At 38.1% G+C, this 22,298-nt stretch overlaps 1 protein-coding gene across 5 annotated transcripts in view; it reads left to right on the top strand.

Annotated features, from left to right (window-relative positions):
- LOC126298590 (cAMP-regulated phosphoprotein 21) overlaps positions 1 to 22,298 on the top strand; it is a 1,220,135-nt gene that overhangs the window by 883,915 nt on the left and 313,922 nt on the right. For all 5 annotated transcript variants that reach the window (XM_049989965.1, XM_049989963.1, XM_049989964.1 and 2 more), the window contains 2 exons: positions 2,882 to 3,020; positions 18,523 to 18,778. In XM_049989965.1, the coding sequence (XP_049845922.1) occupies positions 2,882 to 3,020; positions 18,523 to 18,778 (395 nt within the window). The remainder of the gene's footprint in view (positions 1 to 2,881; positions 3,021 to 18,522; positions 18,779 to 22,298) is intronic.

Genomic DNA, 22,298 nt, shown 5'->3' with positions numbered 1-22,298 from the left:
ATGAAAAACGTATGTTTTGGGTGTGTCCGTATACTTTTGATCACATAGTGTAGCAGTAGTGTGTTGGATGATCCACATCTGGTCTATGACTATAGTGGAGTACCTTTCAAAGGTGGCTGCAGCGGGTAACAGACAACGCATAGCTGGAATTGGTGGTATTTATTGTTGCTCTTCCCACCGCTGTTACGACAGGAAATGAATCAGAGGGCAAAGAAACGGCGCAGTGCGGGTCTCAGACGTTTGTAATCCAAGGCACCATTGCGACTGTGTGACCCCCACATTTTGCTGTGCCGACAATATTCCAGAGCTGGCAGCAGCATTGTGATTACAGATGTGGCAACTAGCGCTACTCTAGTGTAGACAGCTTTCTGTTTTGCTGGCTACAGGTTAGAGAAGCGAAGTTAAAAGGCATTGTTGCAACACTAATACAAATATTTCCAAGGTAACGTTGATCCCACGAATAATATTATTCCATAGGCCTTTTAGCAACGTATCAAACAGACATATAACATTCGATATTACAGAAATTACTCCTTTATGTGCAGTTAGGCTGTTGTGTCTACGCAAAAGAAAACTGGAATGGAACAAGTGGAGATCAAAAATCGTAAATTGGAGTATTTAGTGAAAACAGTTGCCATCAAGGAAGAATATAATCTACTATTGGACAAAAGAGGATTAGGGTAAGTTCATAGAAGCGTTTGGAAGCTCTGCTGAGAAGATCTGTGGCAGAGTGTCTGGAAGGGTAATGGAAAAGGAGACACCATGGTGGAATGAAAGGGTGAAGGAGGCAGTAAAAGAAGAAAGCCTGTCATGAATGGAACAGAGACTGAACAGCGGAAAGTAAAAGCAAATAACAGGACAGTAAAAGTAAGTGTAAAAAATGGTACCAGAAAAAAGAGGAAAAGCTGGCAGAAATTCACCTGAGAGTTGGAAAAATATGTTACTAGTGGTAAGAGGATGACATATGGAATTACAAAGAGTATGAGGAAGGTAAAAACATACAGAAAGCTAGTGAAAGGGGAAAGCAGAGAACTATTAATGCAACCAGAGGAGATAAGGAAAAGATGGAAAGAGTACTCTAATAAATTACTAAATGTGAAGAACTACAATGGAAAGGGAATAGAAGTATGGCAGGGGAGCAAGAGTCTGGAAGAAGAGGAGGACATAACCATGTTAGAAGTGGAACTAGCTCTGAGAAAAATGAAAAAAGGAAAGGCTCCTGGGATAGATGAAATTACTGTGGAGATGATAAAGGCAACTGGACCAGTTGGGCTACAGTGGCTATACAGACCAATAAGATGCATTTGGGCCCAAAACTGTGTACCTGAAGAATGGAGAAAGGGAATAATAATCCCAGTTTTCAAAACGGGTGACAGTAAAGTATGTGATAACTATCGAGGGATCACACTCATATCCTAAGTAGCAAAAATAATGGAGAGGATACGGGAAAGAATAGTGAGAGAAAAAGTGGAAGGGCAGTTAGACTTTTACCTACGTTAGACTTTTACCTATGTTAGACTTTTACCTATGTCAAATGCAAACGAAATATTTTCCAAGATTATCAGCCTTAAAATAAAAGTTTCAAATGATCATAATGACTAACTGATTTGTGGCTACAGTTCATACCGGTACCGAATGATACCAAAACGTTCAGCCTGTCTTCTGACAATGAGCTTCAAAACCCGTGTTTGATCAGTTTTGAAAATAACGTTTTCCCATCGTTGTTTGCTACCAAAAGGGTGGCAAGAACATTCTTAGAGCAACCTGAATGTTGGGAAAACTACGTTTGACGTTTTGTGCGTCCTGGTTAGGATGAAACGAGCTATGGAATAAGTCGGCTTTCACGGAATCTATCCCGTTTCAAACCGCCAAAGCTCCGCCAATCTTTCTCTTAAGATATGATATTGCAGTGCAGTAGAACGATGCAATGTTCCTTCGGACATGTATGCAGTTACTCCTAGGTATTTTACGGTTGTTACTGTTTCCAGTGGTTTATCGCCAGTCGAACTTTAATGGACCTCTTTGCTTCTGTATGTGCAATACGTTATATTTATTTACGGTGATTGACAACTGCAAATCTCTTTCACTATGGACTGTTTCAGACGTTTTGTCCCTCCACAGAGAGGTTAGTGCATATAATATAGTACAGGCTGTGCAACCAGAACCATTTTTTTTATTGATGTTCTGCTTTTTTCATACTGTAACTATATATTAGTTGACATCTTGGATATTCGGGAATCCAGCCGGATGTACGCGTCGTTCTCGCACGATATTTCTACAGCGTGCCTCGCTGTCTTCTTCAGGTGCTACCTGAGACTGGTCCTTGGGTCGATCGAGTCCAGTATTTATGCCTGGGAGGAGCGGGGCGTTCCCTAATCGGTCCGCGCCGAGTCGAGTGTTCCATCTGTGGTCCGCGCCCGCCAGACTCGGCTTCAACGGACCCCTCCAGTCGCGGATGTTCCGACTGCCGTCGGCGCCGGTTCTGGCCGTCCTCAACGGTTGTGGTTGTCATTTGAGGTGTGTCAGACCCGATCTGAGATGTTAGGTACTCTATCTCATGACTGTTACTGCGGTTTCCACTTCTGTTGCGTGCTGGGCGCTCCCTGATCGGTCCGCGCCGCGTCGTGTGTTCCATCTGAGGTCCGCGCCCGCCAGACGCGGCTACATTGTCCCTCTCTGGTGGCCGGTGTTCCCTCCGCCGTCCGCGCCCGGCCTGGCCGTCTTCTGAAGTCGAGTTCATGACCTGGGGTGTGTCAGATCTGGTCTCTAATGTCCAACACCTTGTCTCACGGCTGTTCCCTAGGTCTCCACTTATATTTCTTGCTGAATATTAGTTATTTGTTTTAGGTATATGATAAATGTTTCAAATAATGTGTTGCAGGCAGCAGCAACGAGTATACAGACAGCACTGGCGTGGATTTGCAGCAGTTCATAAGGGAAACACTGAACAAGAATCATAAGGATAGAATGTTACTTCTGAAAATCGAGCATGAAATGTTGAATCTCACCAGAGACAACAAGTAAGTCTTATAGTTATGGAAAATTATTGGTATGTTTAAATATAAAAGATCTGAGAGCACTTTCTCTTTCAGAAAATTTAGGATTTATTTACAAAGTAAACTGGAAGACTTTTTTGGGTTTTATATGGTATATGTACCACATAAACAATGATCATTCAGAAAGTATGTAGATAACCTCAGATCTGATAAATAATTTAAATATGGAAGATATGAGTGACAAAATGAATGATGTTTACTGCTCATGCACATGTGCTGTAGGTACACCTTCCATACCACTCCTTTTTTTTCCCTAACAAGACACTCCCTCATGATGCGGGGACATCACTGACGTAGGTATTGGCTGATTGTGATCATAGACAGTTCATGAAAGCTACAGCTCATTTATCATTATCATTACCACAGGAACACTGCTCTATGAGGAATTACATTAAATAAACAAAGGGGCTAAAATCACTGCCATCTGCATCAGGGCTGTTGGTAGAGTGAGTAAATTTTTCCCAGCCTGAAATTCTCTTGCAGGGATGGTAATGGAAAACTTACATTTGTGGAAAAATTCAGGGACAGTGCAGTAGACATGTTGATGAAATCACAAAGAGATTCTAGTGCGATATATATTACAAGAATTCAACAGTTTTTGGGGTCCTTACCGACACTGGCTCAGACTTCAACAAAGGCATTGAAGGAATATGAAATGCACTGCCAGGATCATAACCATTTGATAAAGTTAGTGAAAGCTTGTAACAGAAACACTTTAGTAACTTGGGTAGAAATTGTTTGGAAGAAAAAGGATGTTGTTCACACAAAATACTGTTAGTTCATTTAATATATTTGCAGCAGTGTGTGGAACAGTTGTACGTTTTACATTTTTCATTTCATGCAGTGATCGTAAGACTAGGAAGGATTAGCATGCATTTTTCTTGTATTTCATACTCGAAGAGACTAGAATATGGCATGTCTAAATGAATAAAAGTTAATGTTCTATCGACAATGAATGCATCGGACACAGAATTCGCTGGCTGTGGTGGTCTAGCGGTTCTAGGCCCTCAGTCTGGAACCGCGTGACTGCTACGGTTGCAGGTTTGAATCCTATTTCGGGCACGGATGTGTGTGATGTCCTTAGGTTAGGTAGGTTTAAGTAGTTCTAAGTTCTAGGGGACTGATGACCACAGATGTTAAGTCTCATAGTGCTCAGAGCCATTTGAACTATTTTTGAACAGAATTCGAGCTTGGCTAGAATAGGGATGCAACAGGAAATTGGCCTTGGTCTCTCAGATGAAACTATTAGTTCTGACACACACAAAGCTGACTACAACTGTGGATCTGTATGAATAATATAACCATAAAGAGGAAATTATATAAATAATCAGAAGTTTTAACAGACACCACAGTCGGCACAAACTGTTTAGACTGCCTACAGTTGATAGCACTGTGATGTCAACAAAAAACAGTAATAGGTGGTGAATTGTGCTTTTAAATAATCATAAAATCTCCCATGAGTCCTGTGTTTATTCATGATGAAGATAGTATTAAGGAAAAAAACCACACTTGCAGAATAATGAATTAGCATTTTATGATAGTTATTTTGAACAACTCTCCTTACAGCTTAAATATGACATTTTTTAGTGTCTCATTCCAGCCCTGCATCAAAAATACTAAAATAACTTGTACAGAAGGTTAGGTGAGCTACATTTGATAGGGAACATAACAAGTCACTAATATCACACCTTAGAAATCAGTTGATTGCTTTCAGCCCATCTCAGTTCAGCTGTTACTTTCATCCCTGCATGTAGGAACAACACTAGTGCAAGCACTTGTGCTTGCAAGTGCCTCCCCCCCCCCCTGCTCCCCTCTCCCCCCCAAAAACAGAAGAAGAAGAAGCTCAACCAAATCATCAAAGCAGACAGCAAATAGTATACAAAAAGCTTCACCAACTTCAGTATCAAATGACGAATATTGAATATAAGATCAGAACTCAAAACAGAAACTATCACATTCTTCTTGCTTTCAGTGTGATTAATGAGGACCTGTCTGTAAATTCATGGAATTGGTAATCAATCTGACATACCAAATGTTTCTGTTTCCCTCTTACACATCACATAGTCTTCAAATAAGAAGAGAGAAGGTACAAGAGACATGGATAAAGTGGATTCCATACTTCAGTAGAACATTAAAGAATTCAAGAAACACCTGGGGGGAAATAACTCCATAGAAGGATTGTTCCTGTGGTTATATCCAGAAGAAACTCTTAGTAATGAATCTGACAGGATTGCAGCCAACACAGAAAGGATATCCTCAGAGGGAAGAATAGCAAAAGTGGTGTATCGGTCTTCTTTAATGGACTGTACCACATCTTGACTCTTCTAGTGGCTACCAACTTGCAAGTACCACTACACATTCCATGTAAAGTAGTGATACATTGCCTGCATGTATCCAAAATGACACCATAGTTGAAGAGTGAAATAGTCTCACATGGAATGCACTGTACAACTCTCCCAGACGTTCCTCCTTTGCAGTGACTTGAACGCATTTAATGCAGTCATCCAAACCATCCTAGAATATTGCTGAAGTGTGTGGGACCCATACAGAACAGGACAAAAAGGATATATTGAAAGTACATATAGAAGGATGGCATGAATCGTCAGAGGCTTGTTTGAGTCATGGGCGAGTGTCATATAGATGCAAAAAAAGTTGAACCCAGCAGACGCTTAAAGATTGATGCAAACTGTCCCAAAAAATCTAGAAATATTGCATAGATATTACAAGGAAGATATTAGACTAATTACAGGACATACAGAGATGTTTCAGCAATCGTTCTTCCCACATTTCGTATATTAATGGGACAGAAAGAAGCCCTTACAATTGGTACAGTGGGAAGTACTCACTGCCATGCACCTCACAGTGGTTTGTGGAGTATAGATATAGGTGTAGATATATACCTTCCAAACCTCAAAAATACTGCTCAGTGCAAAATGGTTGACGACTTGAATTCCTCTGAAACTGCTGTTCATGGATACACCTAGTTGATTGAACAGTGTATCTGAGGAAACAGTTGAATGGATGCTCAGCAGGGCTTACAAGACACTTCACAGAGAAGTGGATGTATGTGAACAGTGAGACAGAGTCTAGGAGTGAGTGGATCATATAACAAATACAATAGGCATAGGAGATGTTGGTGTATAGGAGGTGGAATCAACCTTGACATATAGTGATACAGCTTTAATATGAGAGGATATACTGCGGGAAATTGGCTGGAGGGGTTGATCCATAAGAGCGGAGTTTTTTCAGTGGAATTATAGTAAGTTCCTAAATTGGGGTATCTAGGATTGTCAGTTTTATGGATTTTAGGAAGCCTTTCTCTCTGACATTCCTAGCCCATGCACCTCCTGCCTCCCTACAAGCCATTAGCCAACGTTCTCCAACTCTTTGTTCCACTCCTCACTACCTTTCTCCCCTCACCGACTCCACCCAACACAACTTCTGACCTCAATGAAGCTGGAGATCTCCAGTCCCAACACAGTGTACTACTCAACTGGCACAGTGTAATCATGTAGGTGTGTGTGTGTCTTGTCTGCCCGCAGTTAATCCCTTCAGTTCCTCTTATGTCCTGAGCACTTTTTTTCAATGCAAAATTGAACAGTAAGTGGAAAGGTGACTAGTCTAGCTCTCTATCAGACTCCCACTCTAATATCAAAAGATTTATACATTTTGCATACACAATTTAGTTTTTTTTCTTTTTTTATGCTTTGAATTCTTCTAAGATGTGGATCAGTGTTTGTTCTCTCTGTTGAGTCATGTGCTTTATTGAAGGCTTCATGGGTTTCATTTATTTATGCAAGTTCAAAAAACACTAAAAGAAAAATAATCTAAAACTACACTCTGTTATCAATTACAAAAAAGTTTCACACTTTATGAGTCTAATGTTCAGCAACTTTCACAGGTGATCATCAACTGTCGGCCTTTGCATATTTGTAAGATGTTTTGAGATTGAAAATTTGTGCAGCACAGGATCTGCCTTTCCCTAATTCTGCCTGATCTCCTTCAATTAAATGATCGGTTTGTGCTTCAAGTTTATAGTCCTCTGTAGTTACTGATATATGTTTTGTCCCCTTTACATGCAAGTGGTGGATTAGTCATTTTTCCAGACACTTGGTATTTTTATCTGGTGTCTATCTGTGAGGATATGTGAATTTTCTGAGTGACATTACTGCCACTTAATTTTTACATTTTTGCTATTATACCATATTCTCATGTGGCACCTTTTTTCAGTTATTTGCTTAATTTCTTCTAATGTCACACATTCTGAATATGGAGCTGGAATGAATTTTGTACAGGGAGTTGATCTTAAGGTGATTCTCAATTTAAAAGACCTTTGAATTCATTTTCTAGAAGTTTACACTTTTCTTTTTTTCCAGTATTTGTTTCCAAATGCCCTTTAAGATGCTAAAAACACAGCCTGGGTGACTGCTAATCTGAATACTTTTTAGAGATTCTGCAGAAGGTGTTCTAGAAATCTTGTTTCATATGTGCCATTCTGTCTTGATCATAATGTCAGCTTTCAGATCTGATGATCTTTGAAGTACTTTTCTTAATGTAGGTGATCTCATGCTACTTTTGCGTTGTCTTGTGGCAATTCCATTTTTACCAGGCTATGATTTAGTGTTCTATTGCCTTGCCACATGTGTCATTCTGCCATTTGTGTTTGGATTTACTCAAAAGCTTGCCGACACATTCAGGAAGCTTTCATGAGAGTATCCATAACATCTAGCTACATGAATTGATTTTTGTTATGTGTATTTACAAGGTAAATGCCAGAGTTTTACTTAAGAAATTCTGAGTCATTTTATGGGTTTCAACTCATTCTGGGTTTGAGTCTCTGAGTTGAAACTTTAATTTAGTTAGAAACAGTTGGTAATGAGAGTCAAGTGTTCCTTTTTTACCTTCATATATGTAATTTATTTTTGCTTTTTTTTCTTGGAAATTGCTACAACATTCCTGAAAAAAAAATTGTTCCTCATTCGGATCTCCATGTGGGGACTACTCAGGAGGATGTCGTTGTCAGAAGAAATAAAACTGGCATTCTATGGACTGGAGGGTGGAATGCCAGAGCCCTTAATCAGGAAAGTTGGTTAGAAAATTTAAAAAGGCAAATGGACAGGTTAAAGCTAGAAATAGGGGAAGTTACTGAATTTCGGTGGCAGGAGGAACAGGACTTCTGGTCAGGTGAATACAGGGTTATAAATACAAGATCAAATAGTGGTAATGCAGGAGGAGGCTGAATAACGAATACAAAAATAGGATTGTAGATAAACTACTATGAACAGCAAAGTGAACACATTATTGTACTCAAGATAAACATGAAGCCCACACCAACCATAATTGATCAAGTTTATATGCCAACAAGCTCCACAGATGATGAAGAGATTGGAGAAACATATGATGAGATAAAAGAAATTATTCAGATAGTTAAGTGAGATGAAAATTTAACAGTTAGAGGGACTGGAATTCAGTAGTAGGAAACTGCAAAAAGGTAAGAAATTAAGGACATGGGACATGAATAAACTGAAAGAACCATAGGTTGTAGAGAGTTTTAGAGGGGGCATTAGGAAACAATTGACAATTACAGGGGAAAGGAATACAGTAGAAGAAGAATGGGTAGCTTTGAGAGATGAAATAGTAAAGTCAGCACAGGATCAAATAGGTAAAAAGATGATGACTAGTTGAAATCCTTGGGCAAAACAAGAGATACAGAATTTAATTGATGAAAGGAGAAAATATAAAAATTGAGTAAATGAAACAGGAGAAAGGGAATACAAAGGTTTACAAAATGAGATTGGCAGGAAGTGCAATATGGCTAAACAGGAATGGATAGATGACAAATATAAGGATTTAGAACCATATATCACTAGGGGGAAGATAGATGCTGCCTACAGTAAAATTAAACAGACATTTGGAGAAAAATGAACCACCTGTATGAATATCAACAACTCAGATGGAAAACCAACCCTGAGCAAAGAAGGGAAGGCAGAAAGGTGGAGTGAGTATATAGAGGGTCTATACAAGGGAGATGTACTTGAGGCCAATATTATGGAAATGGAAGAGGACATAGATGAAAATGAGATGGGAGATCTGATACTGTGTGAAGAATTTGACAGAGCACTGTAAGACCTGAGTCAAAACTACTGATAGCCTTGGGAGAGCCTGTCATGACAAAACTATTCCATCTGGTGAGCAAGATGTATGAGACAGGTGAAAAACCCTCAGACTTCAAGAAGAATATAATGATTCCAGTTCCAAAGATAGCAGGTGCTGACGTGTGAAAATTACCAAACTATCAGTTTAATAAGTCACAGTTCCAAAATATCAATCCCTTCTTTGCACAGTGGCAATGGAAATAATGTCAGTGATAGTGCTACTAAAGCAGTGTTACTGAACACAGCCCTCTAAAATTCCTTCACCAAAGAAGACAAACTAATATTCCAGAATTTGAATCAAGATCAGCTGTCAACATGAGTAAAGCAGAAGCAGATATCCTAGAATTAGTGAAGCAACTTCAATCACTTAATAAAAGCAAGTCTTCTGGCCCAGACTGTATATCAGTTAGGTTCTTTTCAGAGTGAGCTGATGCAGTAGCTCCATACTTACAAGTCATACACAACCACTCGCTTGATGGAAGATTCATACATAAAGACTGGAAAGTTGCATAGGCACACCAATATTCAAGAAAGACAATAGGAGTAATGCATTAAATTATAGGCCCATATCATTATCATTGATAAATGCCAGGATTTTGAAATGTATATTATGTTCAAACATTATGAATTTCCTCAAAGACAACAATCTGTTGATACATAATCAACACGGATTTAGAAAATATAATTCTTGTGAAACACAGCTATCTCGTTACTCACATGAACTGTTAGTACTATTGATGAGGGATTTCAAATAAATTCTCAATTTCTAGATTTCCAGAAGGCTTTTGACACTTTACAAGTACCTCACAAGTAGTTTGTAATCAAATACCTTGCTTATGGAATATTGTCTCAGTTACATGACTGGATTTTGATTTCCTGTCAGAGAGGTCACAGTCCATATTAATTGATGGAAAGTCATCAAGTAAAACAGAAGTTATTTCAGGCATTCCCCAGGGCAGTGTTATAGGCTCTTTGCTATTCCTTACCTGTAGAAATGATTTAGGAGACAATCTGAGCAGCCATATTAGGTTGTTTGTAGATGATGCTGTTGCTTATCATCTATTGAAGCCATCAGAAGATAAAAACAAATTGCAAAATGATTTAGAAAAGATGGTGCAAAAATTGACACTTGACACTAAATAATGAAAAGTGTGAGGTCATCCACATGAGAGCTAAAAGGAATCTGTCAAACTTCAGTTGCACGATAAGCCAGTCAAATCTGAAGGCTGTAAATTCAAATTAATATCTAGGAATTACAATTACAAACAAAAATTGGAAAGAACAGATAGAAAATGTTGTGGGGAAGGTGAACAAAAGACTGCAATTTATTGGCACAACACTTATAAAATGCAACATATCTGCTAAAGGGACTTCCTACGCTACACTGCTGCACAGTGTGGAATCCTTACTGGATAGGATTAACAGAGCACTTCAAGAAAGTTCAAATAGCAGCAGTGTGTTTGGTATTATCAAGAAGTAGATGAGAGAGTGTCAAAGACATGATATGGATTTGGGGTGGATGTCATTAAAACAAAGACGTTCCTCATTGTGGTGGGATCTTTTCACAATATTTCAATCACCAACTTTCTCCTCTGGATGCGAATATGTTTTGTTTACACTCACCTACATGGGGAGAAATGATCATCATAATAAAATATGGAAAATCAGAGTTTTCACTAAAAGATATAGGTATTTGTGTTTTCTACATTCTGTTCAAGAGTGAAATAATAGAGAATTATTGTGACGATGGTTCAATGAATCCTCTGCCAGCACTTAAGTGTGATTTGCAGAGTATCCATGTAGATGTAAATGAAGTTCAGTGCTATTTTGTGATACTTCTTTCATATGTAAATTCTGTGCCAGCTTTACTAGTTTCTTGGGAATGGAGATTGTTATTTTCCACTGTAAATAATTCAAAATGATTTTTTTACATTATATCCCATTCCTTGTAGCACTATAATTTGAATTTTGTGACAGTCTGGTGCATCTGTTACTTGCTTGATTGTTCTAGTCTTGAGAGGTATATTGATGTTCAAAATGCCAATAAAATACTTGTACATTCTGCAAAGAGGTTTAGGAAGCTCTGTTACATTTCAGCACTATCATCTCATTCCCCCAGATTCTGATGATGAAGATAAGCTAGTGCATTCACTAGGACCTGGGCAGTTGCTTTATTTCCATACAGTTCTATCATGCTATTAAACTGAAGACAATAAGGAGAAAAAACTGAGCCAACCTCAGCATTGCAGCTAACTTACTGACACTTTTAATTTTGATTCTAGATTTTTTCTAGTCTTTATTTCCTGGCTTCTACCAAAGAAAATTGTCCTCTCTTATATGGGCTCTAGAATAGCAACATAGCCTGCTGTGCTGCTTAGTCCAGCCAGTAATCTCTTCAGGAAGAGTAAACAAATTAATATTTCATAATGTTGAGTCACTCAATTAATTGAAATTAAATAAAATTTACATTTTGGCTAGTTTCCATGTCCCAGAGCCTGCTCTCAATGGGAACCCTGGAAAGCTACATACGTAATGTGATGGTAGCTCACATGTCTGTGACTATGTTTCTTATTAATAATCAACTAGCTATTAAGAAGACTGGAAGGAAAGCATGTATGACACCATTGTTATTAATAATGTGAAAAATGTTTTCAGACTGAGAATTTGTATACAAGTTATTGCAAGTTTTTGTGACCTTTCTCTTACAAATTATTTTTTTCCTTTGCTAAGGGCAGTTGCAGATTTGTTCCTTTTGTATATCTTCTTCTGGAGCATGACGTTGATCATTTCCTAGTATCCAGTTTTTTAATCTGATATCCTCTATGAAATAAGTCTCTTAATGAGTTCATATGTAAATTGTGATGGTGCAGTTTTTCTGAACATTAGGATCCATTTTGTGGGTTCTTGCCAAATTGTCTTGTATAGGGTGCCTGAGGGATGCTGTGTTCTTGGAATGCTATACAACAATTCAAGTAAATAACATAGAGCACTTGCCCATGAAAAGCAAGGGACCCAAGTTCTAGTCTCGGTCTGGCACACAGTTTTAATCTGCCAGGAAGTTTCGTATCTGCGCACACTCCGCTGCAGAGTGAAAATTTCATTCTGGAACATTAGTAGTTTTATTTCTATAAAACAGATTTGACAATTCTTAACTTGAATGTTCAAAATGTTGTCGCAAGCAAGGGGCGACATGCAATATAATTCAGAGTCCTTGGCTATATACAATGTTCCTGCAAATCTGTCATACAGTTTGTGGTTAACTACTAACAGTTGTTGTAGCACTCTCTGCTGGGCTGTGCTATGGTCTGTGAATACATTCCACTAATTTGTGGCCAAGGCTGGCAGGAGCAACACTTATATTCACTTCTTGCAGGTGCCGCTCCTGTCATGGCGCAGTTATAATCAGCAACATCATTTCACTGCCTTCTCTTTTCTTACATTCTTCATCTTCATTCTGGTGCTTGTGGTTATGACAGACATTTCATGAAATCATCTTTCTTCTGTTCTTTCCATGTTGCTGAACTTAAGATTTTCCCACATAACCTCTGTTCCATATTTTATGACTAGCACCAGTGCAGCTTTGAACAGTGTCATCTCTGTGCTTGTTGATAGATTGATTATGTTCAAGATATTCAATGAGTCTTTGATGGCTGCTGCTCTTCCTTGAATATGGATACTGCAACATTTTTCTGTAATTCCCAGGTGTTTATATTCCCCTACTATTTGTAGCATTTCATTGTACAGAGGCACGCTGTCTTTGGGTGATGTTCTTCCTCCCTTCCTGAAAGACAATTGAACTGTCTTCTCTTGATTTACTTTTAGGTCAGTTTCTTTTGTCCAATTTTCTAGTCTCTGCAGTGCACCCTGTACATCCTCTGTTACTACTGATCCTATCACCATATTGTCTACATTAGAAACATTTATGCTTTTGAGTCTTCCTCTCTTAATTTTGTCACATCTGCTGTATAGATGTTGAACAGTACTGGGCTTTTAGGATCTCCTTGGAGAACTTCATTCATCTGTATAATTTTCTCTGAGACTTTTAACATCATTGTGTTTTGATCACATTTTGTTGAAGGTGTGCCTTGATTGTTCTCATTTGTGGTTCCCCTTTTCTGGTCAATCTTTTCAGTTTCTCCATTAGTTTTTGTTTATTTACTGAGTTGAACACTTTCCTGTGATTTATGAAGACTGCTAGTATTTTCCTCTTTGGTGTCTCTGTGTGTCTTATATCTGGTCCATTAAGTATTTCACTGTCTATAATGTGCTACTGCCCTTTGTAAAGCCAAACTGACATTCCAGGATGTTTCCCTTGACTTCAGAAATGGTTCAAATGGCTCTGAGCACTATGGTACTTAACATCTGAGATCATAAGTCCACTAGACATAGACCTATTTAAACCTGACTAACCTAAGGACATCACACACAGCCATGCCCGAGGCAGGATTCGAACCTGCAACTGTAGCAGCAGGGCTGTTCCATACTGACGTGCCTAGAACTCCTCGGCCACAGCAGCCGGCCCCTTGACTTCGTTGCGTAGTCTTTTGTTGAGTACTTTTTTTTTTTTTACTATTCTGAGGGAATTGTTTTCTAGTGCCATCCCTCTAGATGAATTTGGGGATGCCCTGTCTCCTTTCCCTTTGTATGGTATCTCTATTGTTTCTGTTTCAAAGGCAGGGAAAATTCCTACCTGAAGGCACTTGTTTAGGCCCTTCCATAGTTTCTCCCTGTTGTCAAGGGAGTCTTTAAGACACTCCTTGTATATATTGTCTGGACCTGGTACTTTCTTGTTGCTTCCTTCTTTAATTGCATTTATTGTAGATAGTGCTACATCCTCATTTGACACTCAACACTTGATGTTGAGCTCTGGTCTGTTGTTGTAATTGTTATGTTCTATTACTTCTGTTTTGGAGAAGTTATTATGAAGTTAGAAATTTAACTAACAGATAAATATGCTGAATGATTATACAGGTAGCCATGTTCTTACAGATTAGCAGGTATCATGAGAATTAAATAACTTTATCTGAGTTATTTCGTATTTGTTTTAATTGATACTGGTAGACGAGTTAATTCTGAGATGAGCAAACAGAATTTCTCTGTCTCAGACTTGGTCACAACAACAGTTTTAGAATAATTAACTCAGAAAGTAGACCATCATTGAAGATATTGCTTTGTTAATTAAGGGAAGTTAAACTATGTGCATACAGCCTAAAAGTCATGGCAAATGATGTGTAACATAAAATAAAGCACACATTAATATGAAATGTCCTTGAAAGTAATCAGGTCATCATAAACAACTCTGAACACTGTTCCTGACAATATCTGCAGCACGTCCGAGTCTGTTTTCATGGTTTAATCACAACAAGAAACAACAAAAGTAAGTTGTAAAAACTACCAACATGTTTCATGTATTCTCTCAGCTGACAAACAGGGTCATTTTCTTTTGTGAACATTTACAGTAACCTAGAAAACAAACTATAAACAACATTATCATAGCAATAATTGACAGTATATGTAATAAATAGTTGCACTGAGATGAATAACATTAACACAGTGCAAAATAAAATAACACAAATAGTTTTATTTTATGTCTAAAGTTTTCACACCATGTAAAGATCACTGCTTTAGAGAAATCCTTGTTAGTTGCAGATCCAAACTCTACAGAAATATCAGCTATATTGAAGTTGACTGTAACATTAACATGTGCTGTTAAAGTATGTATTTTTTTTTTTTAAATATGATGACCACAATTCCAGTTTATATGTATTTGTATCTAACAATTATTTAGTACTAGCTAAGTACCTGTCCTTGCCAGGGTATGTATTTATTCCAGTCTTCTATCATTTTGTATCTTCCTCCCCCTCTCTGTCCTCCCCTCCCCCCCCCCCCCCCTGCCCATCTCCTTCTTCCCCCTCTCTCTGTCCATTGCCTCCTTCCCCCTCTCTCTTTATCTCCTCTTTCTCCCTGTCTGTCTGTCTGTCCATCTCCTTCTACCCCATTCTCTCTCCAGGTTATCATTCTGACCCCAATTTGAGTTTTCTGGTTCTTATACTCACAGCATTTCTTTTCAGATAGTAAGAATGTGATTACCAAGTTACACTGAAATCAATCCAGGAGTTTATGAATCACATATCACTTTTTACCTGTGGCTTTATCCTCATACACATATCAAATAATTCAACATATTTCACATGTATCTCTGGCAAATTTTGCCCCACAGTATCATTTTCACATAGCTCAATGTTTATGATGTCATATCTCCTGAACTATGCATCATACAGTTATATAATTTTGCATGTATGCCCATGGTAATATGTGGATACTGCCTAGAAAACATGTTGTGAATAAAATTAACAGTAAGGTATTAAGAAACTAAAACATCATGCATAATGCAGGAGTTTTTCTGCATGAACAGCAAAACTATAGTAAGAAATGAAGTTTTTTCCTTTCATGATTTTGAGGGAGGCATCAGCAAGAACAATCTCATTATGTTTTGAAATTATGTATAAAGTTGGTTGCAAGTCACTATGTGCTCTCATTCTCAAACACTGAATGAATATATTCTGCCAATTTTTGCATCATGAGCTATTCTTTTTCACCTGCAGCTTCACTCCTTTGACAGGTAGGTGTTTCGTACCTCCACAGTGGTTCTTTAAAGATATGTATCAAGTTTGGTTGAAAATGATCCAGTGGTTTAGGAGATGTAGTACATACAAGGTCTGTTAGAAAATTATCTGCCCTTTGGCAGGGGAAAAACTGGTTTACCTGGAGCATTGGACACCTAGTCATCTGCAAAGTAGTTCCCTTGGGGCTCCACACACTTCTCCCACTGGTGCTGCCATTGGTGGAAGCATGCTGAGAAAGTCTCTTTTTGGAATGGATTTAGCTCAGCTGTCATGGCTGCCATAACGTCCTTTCTTTTCTGAAGTCATGTTCCTCTCAGTAGCCTCTTGAGTTTGGGGAACAGCCAGAAGTTTCTGGGGGCCAAATCTGGAGAGTAAGGAACCTGTTGAATCACAGAAATCTTGTTTCTTACCAAAAAATGTCTTAATCAAGTGTGATGAATGTGCTGGAGCATTGTCATTGTGGAGGTGCCAATTTCCTGTTGACCACAAGTCCAGTCTCTTGCAATGCACAGCTACATGTAGACAATGGAGGGCATCCCTGGAGTACTCTTTGACCCTGTGGTGCGTACTCATGGTACACTGCGGGAATCAAACAAAGCAGTCAGCATCACTTTGACATTGCTGCAGACTTTGTGGGCCCTGTTTGTTCTTTTATTGTGATGACTGGGATTTAGTTTCCAAGTGCTGATGCCCACATCTTCTACAATTTCTCTGAGATTCACAATATGGTCCCACTTTACCACAGTGATTGCTTTGGCAATGACGTGGTTATTTTGGTGTACTGATGGCTGACTGGAGTGTGGCTTGCTCTCGTATGATGTGCAGCTGTCTTTAAACTGGTTGTACCACTCCTTAATCTGTGTGATGCTCATAGCATCATCAGCAAAAGCCATTTGAATGGTTTCTACGTGGCTGTCACTCACTTTCTGGCAGACTTTGGTGCAGCAGCACTGCTCCAGTCATTCTGTGATTTCCCTTGCAATGAAAAACTGACGTGAGCACCACACACTGCCTCACTCAACTGGTGCATGGCTGCAACTGACACTATCGACAGGCAGGAAAAAATTCCTGCATGCACACAAAGGTTCAAGGTTGGCTCATGTAAGTGCACTACATTCAAATCCATCTCATGTTCACACACAAAAAAAAGGTGGGATACTTTTCTAGCAGACCTTTCGTGTGTGTGTGTGTGTGTGTGTGTGTGTGTTTGTATGTATTACATTGCTTCCAAAAAAGAACATTGGTCTGTGAAGGCATTGCTTCAGTACACATTCTAACACAACAGTATTTAGTTTGACTGGTTTTATGAATGCTAACTTTATGTAACTATGATGAAAGATTGCAGCATAATCTAATTGTGATACATCAATAATCAATGCACTGTGAGCATTTTGCCAGTGTGTCCCTCCAAGTGTGGGTCAATGTACAGAAAACATTTGTCACTTTCTTTAACCTCAGGTGATTATATCCAGTTTGGGCATAACACATCCTCATGAGTCAATAAATTAGTCCTGAAATCATATGGTCAAGATTAATATCATGGTATGATCTAACAAACCTCAGCTGTGTAGCAATTTCCTGAAAGCTGATATTACTTGTCCTTATTTTATCACCATCTAATCTGTGGAAGGTATCATGGAAAGTGCCATGTCAAATTCTTTTGTAGTAATGGAGGTTCATGAAAAGTAAACCTTCGCTGTGAAACAAAATGAAATTGATTGTGGTATCATGGAACATTCCAAATCAATTTGCTTTAAAGTTATAGGGGTTCATGTAAAATAAACCTTCCCTGTGGAATCAAATAAAATTTATTGAGGTTTAATAGATGGTGGGCTGATTATATCCACAAAGTATTACATCCAGCAATCCCCTGTAGTCCCCTGTAGTCGAACACCATGATATTCAGCAGAACTGGATATGATGCTTATGTGTTTGGTACTAGCAAGAGCTGCATCTTGTTTGGTGTTACCATTATAACACCTGTAACTGCTTCTGATACAACAGTTTCTGCTCTTGACAGTGCTGTCCATGAACTTACAAAAACTTAAGCATAGCTGTGTTTATGGTTCATTATTTTAAGTACTAACTCCATTTAATAACACCACATTACACACACAAATACACTGTACTTGAAAGCAGCCAGTCCATTGTGACCAACTCCAAATACATTTCCTGATCTCTGTCCTGGAAAGTCCAAGGCCAATATCATAATTGTCAATTGTATGTACTATGATAAGCCTAAATCTTTCCAAAAAATAACAACTCAGATCCATTGTAAGGAGTCTATATGATAGCAACTGATCTAGAAAGGTGGTAGATAACGCAACCTGTGCAGTACATTTATATAACTGGTTATAAGTCATTTGGGTCAAAGTGTTACCTCTCTCTAGATTAACAACAACCAAATGCACGGCCTATCAAAATCACCTAACAGTGATGACTGGCAAGTTTTATGCACTGCTAATATCTGTTCTAATTCCACTGTTGATATTGGCTCAAAAAATTCAAATTACAGGTCAGTGACAGTGAACTTTTCAGTTCAATGAGGCATGTGAAACACAATGCCACCTTGGTAGTTCCACTCATTAGGTTCACAGTGTTGATCAGAAAGAAATACTGTAGTTTAAGTTTCTGGGTAAAATATATCATACCACAATTTGTGATGTTTAAACAATTTCTTTTCAGGCGCACACATCATAAATTTCCACCCATGTCATCCTATCAGAGAATGCTTGTACACAGAGTTGCTGCTTATTTTGGGATGGAACATAATGTAGACCCTACAGGATGCAGTGTAATTGTCAATAAAACCAAAAGTACCAGAGTTCCTGAGATGAAATTCCGAGAGCATTTACGTGAGGACTTACTTTTCCCTGAGGAACCAAGAAGGTCAATCCTAAAGAGGGATTCCAACTCATTTGAAGATTGTAACAGCATGAAGGTAAGTACCACTCTTACAGTTGTTACTAGTGCAGTTTAACATGTAGATTCACAGTTTCATACGGTTGCTTTCTGCATTTGCCTTAAACTCGATTTCCTTAGAAGTTTTTAACTGAAATTCATGCTCATATGCTACAATACAGCTGCAGTTCTTGGGTGTTAGTGTGAAGTGTCAACATCTATTACATTAGCCAAGAGTTATAACCTCTTCAGCAAATGCTCATTAAAGTTTCTTAAAATTATATTAATTTAATTTTTCTTCAAGTCCATGTTTTAATACTGTAAAACTTGGCATGTTCACAAAAAATTGTACCAGTTAGTATGAGAACACACTGATAGCATGTTTGAATCTTTATAACAAAGCATGCCAATTTTATCTTTAATTTTATCATGCTTTATATCTCTCTGAACTTTAACAAGAGCAGTGAGTAGTAGTTCTTCACTTTCCACATTTCTGCAGTATTTACTATAAATTCAAAGAAAGATTGCTACTTCCTTGAATATAACAAAAACTTCGTATGTTACAATTCATCATTATTTGTCACTGATAACATTTCACTGCTTTAATGCATTAAGGTAGGTAGATGTAACATGAGGAAAATTTAAAATATGACAGACTGACAACTTCTCCTGGACTATGGTAGACCAGTGAGTTAAGAAGGTGTAGTATTTTGCAAGTTTACCTTACTGCTGTAACTAACTTCGATTTGTTGTAGTTGAACTTACGCAAACTCTTTATATGTTGGTTCACGCTCTTCAGTTTCATGCACTGTATAGTCACAGAGCTTTGAATGCTTAATAGATTTTCTGCTGACAAGAAAATCAAAAATAATTGATACAATTCTAGGTGGCTGCTCTTTCTTAGCAGCAGGTTTTTTGGATGTTTTTGAGAATGTAAAATATACAGGCTACAATGTCATGAACTTTCAGCCAAGCCTAAACATGTTATATCCATTTTTGTTTTGGCCTTTGGCTTAAATATATAGTGTCACTCACATGTTTTACTAAGGTTCTGTATTCCTCATTCTATCAGTGTATACTGGGTGGTTATAGTTAAACTGACAGAGTATTGCGTACTGCATTGTGGGCCATATACATTGCAAATTCTGAAACATCACAGGTCTGTTCATCAATTGGTGCACTCATAGATTATATTGAAAAAATAATTGTCCCACATTTCCTACCAGGTGATGCACTCATGGAATATACTGAAAAAAAAAGTAATAATTGTTCCACTTTTTGCCATTAGGTGAAAATATGTTATGTAAGCAGTCAGAATGTGGTTCAGATGCAGGAAAAGGGGAGTAACAATCAAACACATGATAACAGTAGTACTGGAACATTTATCAGGATGTTATCACAAGTTACAACATGTATTCACATGCTCGCCTAACTCAGCAACATGAAGCATCTGTAACACAGCAAGATCAATAGTTGCTTGCAGCATATCCAGTGTAATGCCATTGTATGCTGTCCTTGAAATCAGGAAAAGTCCAGATACAACTCTGATAGACACAATCTTTCAGATATGACGACAACCAGAAGCCACTTGGATTTACATCAAGAGATCTGGAAGGTCACATATCTTCAAGTTGTCTAGAGATGATAGGTCAGTACTGAAGGTTTCTTGAAGCAAATATTCCACCTGACAAGCGACATGTAGTGTCACCTCATCTTGGATGAAAATAGTAGTGTGGACACAGTTTCATTCTTGCAAAGCTGGAATTATGTTGCACAAGGAGGTTTTCATAATGTGCACATGTTTCTGTACACGTAACAAGCCTTGAGGTGTCATCTCGAAGAAAAATTGACCGGGAATGAAGGAGCTTCTAAAGACACAACACACAGTCACATAAGCTGAGTGCAGTGGATGTTCCTGCACAACATGGTATAGAGTAGGCCCCCATATGGGACAGTTCTGTACGTTCTCATCACTGTGCAGAGTAAAATGGGCCTTGTCCATCCATACCAGAAAACAAAGGGAAAAGTCATGGCATTGTAGCCTATCTTGTGGCTTCATTTGGTGCACAGTCTGAATATTGTAAGGATACAAGTGTAAACTGCACTGCAAAATCTTTTTAATTGTTGATCAGGGGAGAGACAATTCCTGTGACACAGCTCAAGCGTAAGTTGCAGAATTTTGGGCATGTACTGCACATTCAACTATAGCTACAGCAACTTCATCAACAACTTGATGGGAATTGACCACCTCCCTCTCTCTGGTGCACCACTTTATTCGCCTGTTTTTCAAATTTCTTGATCATATTCTTTAGCCCATTTATTTACTTCGGCCTCTTCGCAGCTGTTTCTGTGAGTGATATTATCACAATGCAGAGCTGCTGTTGCTGTTGTTCTGATAAAACAACATTACCAGCAGTGCACAGTCTTCTATCTAATAGCCATTGCATTTTGTATGGAAAACTTCAAACCTTCTTAACCCTTTTGCACCAACAGTCACTTCACAAAAGAAATCAACATGCATTACCAAGCAACAATGAGCATACTGACATCAAAACTGGAAACATTTCACATTCTGTCAGCTTACAGCACCATATTTTTACCTGGTGGCAGAAAGTGGAATGATTTTTTTCCCCAGCATACTCCATGAGCACACTGATATGATGTTTGAGGGTCCTGCAATGTATACAGCTCACACTGCAGCACTTGGAACACCATCAGTTTAATTATAAGCACCTGGTACAAAATTTAAAAAGATGCATGCTTTTCATACTTGAGACAAGTTAGCCATGTCATGAAATGTATTGTGTTGTAAACTTTAATCTGAAGATCATCCATTCTTTTTAATTCATCAAGAGACATTTGGGCTAAGCTGCTGGCTATTTAGATCTCAACAACCATCTTCATGAGCTATGAATAGTGTAATATAATACAATAAATAATGAAGAAGTTAGTTAAAATAATGAAATTAAGTCACATTGTAGATATTGGGTAATATCTGATCAAATAGCAAGAATGGTTTTACAATGAATAAATTGTGGAGAATACATCAGTCTTAAAGCATTAAAAATCTAACTATCAACTCAAGTTGTAGAACAAAACTAAATACTAATCTATAAACACCTCTACTTATTAACCACTGGCAGAAATTTTAAGCATAAATATATTAAATAGAATTAAGACCCACCCCTACAGTTTAAAAATGAAAATAATGTAGATTTAAATGTGAGAAGTTACTTTATAATCAATACTTTGTTGGAAACCATTACTCAGATTGCAGTAACAGGATCGAACAAACAAAATTAAATAGAATACCAGGCAAAACATGCCATCTTTTGAAAAGGAGACTAGTGATGCAAGTGAATGATTATGTAAGTGCTGCATAATTTACTGAAGTAGAGAAAACTAATCATGAAGGTCTAAAAGGTTCCTAGTGATAGACAATATTTGTGGATTTAAAAACAATACCTTTTCAGCTTTTTGGATTATTATCACTAGTACAGTAAACCTCATTTAGGCCACAGTTCCATCCTAATTGCTAGAGACACTGTGTAATGAATTTT

The sequence above is a fragment of the Schistocerca gregaria genome, chromosome X (assembly GCF_023897955.1).
Source record: "Schistocerca gregaria isolate iqSchGreg1 chromosome X, iqSchGreg1.2, whole genome shotgun sequence".
NCBI classification, from domain to species: Eukaryota; Metazoa; Arthropoda; class Insecta; order Orthoptera; family Acrididae; genus Schistocerca; species Schistocerca gregaria.
This window is presented reverse-complemented; position numbering and strand designations above follow the sequence as displayed.